Source organism: Sinocyclocheilus rhinocerous, unplaced genomic scaffold (assembly GCF_001515625.1).
Source record: "Sinocyclocheilus rhinocerous isolate Xijiao unplaced genomic scaffold, SAMN03320098_v1.1 scaffold1376, whole genome shotgun sequence".
In the NCBI taxonomy this organism is placed as follows: domain Eukaryota; kingdom Metazoa; phylum Chordata; class Actinopteri; order Cypriniformes; family Cyprinidae; genus Sinocyclocheilus; species Sinocyclocheilus rhinocerous.
Window position 1 is genome coordinate 112530 of NW_015646354.1, and position 7580 is coordinate 120109.

At 38.2% G+C, this 7580-nt stretch overlaps 1 protein-coding gene across 3 annotated transcripts in view; it reads left to right on the forward strand.

The window, feature by feature from the left end:
- The window catches only part of LOC107707544 (PHD and RING finger domain-containing protein 1), a 29603-nt gene that overhangs the window by 11338 nt on the left and 10685 nt on the right, over nt 1-7580 (forward strand). For all 3 annotated transcript variants that reach the window (XM_016511607.1, XM_016511609.1, XM_016511608.1), the window contains exons 9-13: nt 826-958; nt 1569-1681; nt 1899-2092; nt 2202-2324; nt 2464-2618. In XM_016511607.1, coding sequence (XP_016367093.1) covers nt 826-958; nt 1569-1681; nt 1899-2092; nt 2202-2324; nt 2464-2618 — 718 coding nt within the window. The remainder of the gene's footprint in view (nt 1-825; nt 959-1568; nt 1682-1898; nt 2093-2201; nt 2325-2463; nt 2619-7580) is intronic.

Sequence of the window (7580 nt, forward strand, 5' to 3'; positions counted from 1 at the left end):
CACCGACTAATCGACTAGTCGACTTCAATGCTCTGCCATGACGCTTTAAGCTTGATGTCGACTAGTCGCTGGTCCTATAGAGGGTGCAACAGGATAAGAAATCTTTGAAGGACTTCCACATTTACGCTCCGTTTCCAAACAGTTCAAATGACAAATAAATGCATACTCTGAAAGCGCTCCGCAATACATGTGTGACTATATTACTGGATGCTCGAAATTGAACGGGAGAATGCACGTTTTAAACAGCTTATTGTACAGGTAAGTTAATCGCCGTTCGATTCTAATGCACTGCTGCACTGTAACACACACACAGCTACAGACAGTAGCTCGTACATCACGCACACATCGCGCGCGCACAGAATCATTCAGCGCGGAAATGTATTGTCAACACTGTTCAGTGATTTCTCAATAAAATAGCTTAGAAACTGAAAAGTTCAAACATATATTTCTTAATAACTAAATCCCACAGCTTCACTACTACAGTCTAACGACCCAAAGACAAAAGAACTGATAAAAATGAGCTGTTATAGGAGCAACAGCCATGTGGGCAGCGCTGTGTCATATGCCATAGCTGTGCACAAGCTGTTTGTCACAGCTCCAGACTTATTTGTTCATTAATGACGTCATCAGCGACTAGTTGACTTCGACGTGACTTTCATCACATAAAAGTCAACTTCAAAAAATCAGAAGTCGTTCAACTCCTAGCAAGGACCTTTACTTTTGCTCATACTTAGGCTTAGTGAGTGAACTTTGGGAATGTTTTGTGCAGTACTGCTTTAGATATGAGCTAATGTGTGTTTGATTTTGTGTGGTATTGTGTTTTAGCTCTCTCCCAGATATATGATGCAGTCCACGTGGTTGGATGAGACCATCAATGCTGTAGTGGCCGGACTCAACACGGCCGTTTATGTGCGAGACTTGACCCCTCGCTCCAAATCTCGCCGGAGGAGAAAGACAGGTGAGACAGATTTGTTCCTGCCAATCTCATCACACATGGTCTGAATGTATGAAATCTGAAAAAAGGGGTTTTTAAATGTTTTTTAATTGGATCAAAATATATTGTGTAATATTGCTACGATTTCGAAGAACTGTTTTCTGTTTTAATATATTGTAAAATGTAATTTATTCCTGTGATGTAAAGCTGAATTTTCAGCATCATTACTCTAGTCTTCAGTGTCACATGATCCTTCAGAAATCATTCTAATATGATGATTTGCTGTTCAAGAAACATTTCTGATTATCAATGTTGAAAACGGTTGTGCTGCTTCCCTGATATTCTTTGATGAATAAAAAGTTCAAAAGAAACAGCATTTATTTGAAATACAATTTTTTTTGTAACATTACAAATGTTTTTACCGTCACTTATGATCAGTTTAATGTGTCCTTGCTGATTAAAAGTATAAACTAATGTTACTGCCTACTAACCGTTTCGCCTGATTGGGTAACCTGAGATGGATCATAATACCAGGTGTGATCAGTTTTAGATTTCTTTAACCTGGCTGTTCAGTTGGGTGTGGTTCTGTCTGTTGTTTCTGTCTGATCTGAATGGGATTCTCTTGTTCATGCAGTTAAAAGAAGGAAAACCAAAAGCAAATCCTCAGCAACCTCAGGGGGTAAAACAAACATGGGAGTCAAGAGACGGAAACGCAAAGTGAGGAGGTCAAAATCGAGAAGAAAACTGGTGAGCTCTCAGCAGATGTATAACCACTACAATTTGAATTGATGTTTTATTGATGTTTCTGTAGCCTGTGGTTTTCTACCCCAGTGCTGAAAGCTCTTATATAAATGTTTTGCTGATTAAAAGTATTGCTTTACCTTCTCCATGCAAGAGGACATGAAGGTTTGTAGTTATATGTCTGTGTCATAAAAGTGTGTTTTCTATCTTTTTGCCCTTTCAGGTCCTAAAGAAGGGAACCAATTCCCGAGGTCGTATTGCACGAAGTTTAGGCATTAAGAAGCCCAAGTCTGGCTCCATGATTCCTTCAGTTTATCGGCCTTCAGAGTACAGTTTAGGAAGTATGCGTGCAGAAATCGGAGCAGCCTCCCTCTCAGTGTATGGAGATCCCTTTGACTTGGACCCCTTTGATGATAGGTGACGTTTAATTTAGCGTACTATGATGGTCTTCTCATTAACAATTTATATTTGCAAGTTATTTTTAAGAAGTGAGTGGTTAACTTAGTTTTTGGATTTATCTTTTTAGGGAGGATGAGATTCAAGTTCCGACGCCATCCTCTGTTCTGGATGCTAAACGCCGTGGCCTCTCCCGTTCTGCCTTGCGATCCCATCAGCCTGTGGCCAGACCCATATCTGCCGGACTCTCCAGGTAGCTACTAGAGGGGGGGAATCGCTCTTTATGGTCTCGATGGAGGAAACGGATAATTTCTACTTAATGGTGATGAAAATCATAATGAAAGTAAGTTTGAGTTTTGGATAGGTGATCCTAGTCGTGTGCTGGTTTCCAGGCGAGGTGTGAGTGTCCCACAGGTGGCAGATGTAGCAGAGGAAGCCCCTGTATCAGATCTGCTGGGAAGCATCCTTAGTGGTCAAAGCATGCTCCTCATGGACAGTTCAGATGTGGTCATCAACAGAGACGGTTCCCTCAAAGCAACCAAACCCGGTAAGTCATGCTTTGGAGGTTTTTATATCTCCAACTCTTTGCTACTGGTAAGCAGGAGAGCTACTAGAGGGGGGGAATCGCTCTTTATGGTCTCAATGGAGGAAACGGATAATTTCTACTTAATGGTGATGAAAATCATAATGAAAGTAAGTTTGAGTTTTGGATGGGTGATCCTAGTCGTGTGCTGGTTTCCAGGCGAGGTGTGAGTGTCCCACAGGTGGCAGATGTAGCAGAGGAAGCCCCTGTATCAGATCTGCTGGGAAGCATCCTTAGTGGTCAAAGCATGCTCCTCATGGACAGTTCAGATGTGGTCATCAACAGAGACGGTTCCCTCAAAGCAACCAAACCCGGTAAGTCATGCTTTGGAGGTTTTTATATCTCCAACTCTTTGCTACTGGTAAGCAGGAGAGTTTTTTTCCCCTCAGTTTGGGTTGTATGCTATACAGGTGCTAAAATGATATACTATATGAATATGGCCCCGATCAGATAAGAACGTGTTTTTTAGGTCTGAAAACGCGAGGCGCACCACACTGCCTTTTTTTTTGTTGACTTAAAAAAAATAAATAAAAAATAGCAGTGCGCTGCAGTTTTTTATGTTGCTAGGCAACCACCAAATCAGTTGTCCTGTCGGTCCAATCAAATGATTATAGCGCAAGCGCTCTAAAGTCTTTGGCTTTTGCTGTTAAGTAAACTGTCACATTAGCAAAAACCTTAAAAAATACAGTTCCGGGCAGGGCCAGCGGCAGGGTACCTCAGTCAGGGGGGGCATTTAAATTTCAAGGGGGGGCACAAATCACGGTGCAGCCAGCCGCGCTGGAGAAACTGCGATGACCGTAAGCCTCATCTGCTCGCTAATCGCTCTTGCGGTAGCCTACTGATAGCCTAGCTACACTGCTTCAAGGCAGACGCTGATTGATCTGCACAAATCGAACACAAATTTATGCGCTCGGCAGACGGCCCATGCTCCTTCAATTAATTATCCATTAACGGTTTAAATAAGTTCATCAAGAAAACTGAGGGGGCACAAATTCTTTCTGAGGGGGCAATGCCCCCTTTTGCATCCCCCCCCAGCGCCGTGACAGGGTGGACATATCTTATTGTTTATGCTTCGAATAATGGCCCATAATTATCTAAAAAAAAAAGTGTGGGAGCTCAGCTAATATGTTTCTATAGTACTTGAGTGTCTACTATTTATGACATGACATAAAGAGAATGGGAAATTAAAACCAAAATATTTGAGTATTGTGAGGGTTGAAAGGCACTCTAAATCTACACTGTATATATGAGTCAAAGACGAGACTTTTACATTTAAAAATGTCATTTTAAATACATTAAAAAACATCTTAAATGCAAGTAAATTGTCTGCTTTCATATTTCAAATAACTTTTGAGACAATAAAATGTCAAAATATGGGGGAAATATTGTTCCAAAGTGTAAAATTGTCATTCAGTGTAATGGTCCGGACTTTGATTTTACCGTTGCATCTTTAAATAAACATATATAATGCCAAGTTAAAAAATATATTTGTTGTCTTGGCATTTTCAAGTAAGTGTTGGCTGTGTTATATTAAAAGGGCTATGTCTTACTGTTTTTTAAAAGTATTTAAATAACCAGGGGACTTTTGTCTCGAATATGCAGTTTAACTGAGATCATTCAGTGTAACAAGAATGAGAAGTTTTTCTGAAATCAAATAAAAAACTGATAGTCATTCGACAGTCATCAAATGGCATCATCAAATGGCTCCTGAAAGACCGTGTGGTGCTGCAGAAAAGTGAGATTATTGCTCTTAAAAATACTTGATAATTTCATCTTTTCATGGTGTGGTACGGTAGGTGACAAAAACACGTCATTCAGTGAAATGCCAGAAAACACTTTTACTGTTAGATTTTTTGAAAAATAAGAAGATGTGAATAATTGTGATTTTCTTTAGTGGTCAAGCTCACTTTTTGAAATAGGTGGCCAGTTGATAGCCTGCAATATTAGCTGAAGTAGAAGTTTCATCATTCAGGGTAATGGTTTTGTCATTCAGTGTAATGCAAATTCTCTGTTACACCACAGTGTCATCCATTACACTGAATGACAGTATCACTGTATAAATAACAATTTTAGCATCTTATTGATATTACAGATAAATGAGGAATGTTTAGCATTGACAAATGTGTTAAACTTAATAAATATTAATATTTGAATGCATTTTGGTATTGTTTAATTTGTGTTATTGATTAATTATAGACACCCATGAACAGAGGGAGACGCTAGGCACTGTAAAAAGCCAAAAAGCTAATAAAGTAAGTGTGGACCCAGTGGCTTAGGTGGCACTCTTAAAGCCTGTTCACACCAAGAACAATAACTATAACAGTAACTATGTTAGCCGCCCTCCACACCAATGAACGATAGCACTGTTCGTTCTAAGCATGTGGTGTAGGTTTGTTGTCTACCACTTTAAATGCTGGAGCTCTTTAAAGTTGAATGGATTCTGATTGGCTGTCAGTGCTTTTATCATTCATCAGCTGGAATAAAAAAATCCAACAATATAAAAGAGATTCCAACAATATTGTTTCTCATAGCAGGAGAGCATCAGTAAAATGCTTATTATATTTCAACATTTGCTTCTGCAGTCATTTACTCAGGAATATTATTAAAACTAATTTAATGACACATTAATACTAAAAACATTTCAGTTATGGGAACAATGGCAATATTATCTCTCTTTTTGGCAAATCGTCATTCAGAGTAACAAACCATGGTCATTCAGCGTAACAGATATATTTATGTAAAAATGAAACAATATACAATATTCTGACCTCTACATATTAAAATACAAAAAATAATATGTGAGCATACTAAATTTTATTATATTTTAAATGACTTTCACTTCCTTACAAAAACTTTTTGCTGGCAAATGGAAAAACCTAGTGGTTTGAAGGACATTAGCGAAGTATAAAGATTTAAAAATTAAAGTTGATTGATATTTGAGGGCTGCGCTGTGATGCTTAAATAGAGTCTTTTAATATGTCATAAAATGATTGATGTTTTAAATATGCCTAACAAGATTTTTTGGTATATAAATATTGTTACACTGAATGACATTTTATACATATATGTATTTATACATAGATTACATACATATACATACACTTGGATTACAGAATCAAGAAAAGTTATTTGTACTAATTTGATCAAGTTCAAATTATTTTTAATTTTCAAATTATTTCCATTTGTTTGTTTGCATAGCAATTGCTATGCATGTGTTATTTACATGTTAGTTATCTTTAAATAGCGTGATATCATCTTTATATTTGCTATCGACTTTCAAAAATATTGGCATTGGCCATCATAAAATCCATATTGGTTAAGCTCTGAATAACAGTTATATATGACGCTGTTAGGTGGAGGTTAATTGACATTTTGTTATTTTACACAATGAATCTCAAACTTTGATTTAAGTATTCCCTATGCTGTCAAACGATTATTCACATCCAAAATAAAAGTTTTTGTTTACATAATATACAGTGCCTTGCGAAAGTATTCATACTCCTTCATTTTTTTCACTTTTTTTTTTTTATGTTGCAGCCTTCTGCTAAACTGCTTTAAATTACCTTTTTTCCCCACATCAATTTACACTCCATACACCATGATGACAAAGTAAAAAAAACTGATTTGTGACAACTTTGCAAATTTATTAAAAATAAAACGCTTAAATAAGTACATTGCATAAATATTCATTAAAGGGTTAGTTCACCCCAAAATGAAAATTGTCATTAATTACTCACCCTCATGTCGTTCCAAACCCGTAAGACCTTCGTTCATCTTCGGAACACAAATTAAGATATTTTTGATGGAATCTGAGAGCTCTCAGACCCTGCATAGATGGCAACGCAACTGAAATGTTCCCAGACAGAAACGTAATAAGAACATCGGTAAAACAGTCCATGTGACATCAGTGGCTCAACTTTAGTTTTGCGAAGCTATGAGAATACTTTTTGTGTGCAAAGAAAACAAAAATAACATAATTTATTTAACAATTCTTCTCCCCCGAGTTACGTCTTCCGCCATTTTGGAGAGTACCCAAGAGCGTAATCGACGTAATCAGCGTTGTTTACGTTCAGAGGAGAAAGCGCGCGCATGAGCGTAATCAGCGTTGTTTATGCTTAGGGGAAAGCATGCGTATGTGTTGTGATACTCTAAAATGGCGGAAGACGTAACTCAGGGGAGAAGAATTGTTAATGGTGGAAGACGTAACTTGGAGGAGAAGAATTGTTGAAAATTTTTTTATTTTTGTTTTCTTTGCGCTCAAAATGTATTTTCGTAGCTTCGCAAAACTGAAGTTGAGCCACTGATGTTACATGGACTGTTTTGCCGATGTCCTTACTACGTTTCTGTCTGGACCATTTCAGTTGCGTTGCTGTCTATATGCAGGGTCTGAGAGCGCTCACATTTCTTCAGAAATATCTTAATTTGTGTTCCGAAGATGAACGAAGGTCTTACAATTCTTCTCCCCCGAGTTACGTCTTCCGCCATTTTGGAGAGTACCCAAGAGCGTAATCGACATAATCAGCGTTGTTTACATTCAGGGGAGAAAGCGCGCGCATGAACGTAATCAGCCTTGTTTATTTTGCTTAGGGGAAAGCGTGTGTATGCGTTGTGATACTCTCTAAAATGGTGGAAGACGTAACTCGGGGCAGATGCACATTTTCAGGTTTCTCCAGAAATATTTGATTGGGTTCAATCCCAGGCTGTGGTTGGGCCACTCAAGCACATTCTCAGAGTTGTCTATGAGCCACTCTTGCTGTGTGCTTAGGGTCATTGTCCTGTTGGAAGGTGAACCTTCGGCCCGGTCTGAGCTTCTGAATGCTCTGGACTGGGTTTTCATTAAAGGCAGAGTAAGTGATTTTTCAAAAAGACTTTAGAAAACTGATTCGGGCCGAATCGCAAAACAAACTTGTAGCCAATCAGCAATAA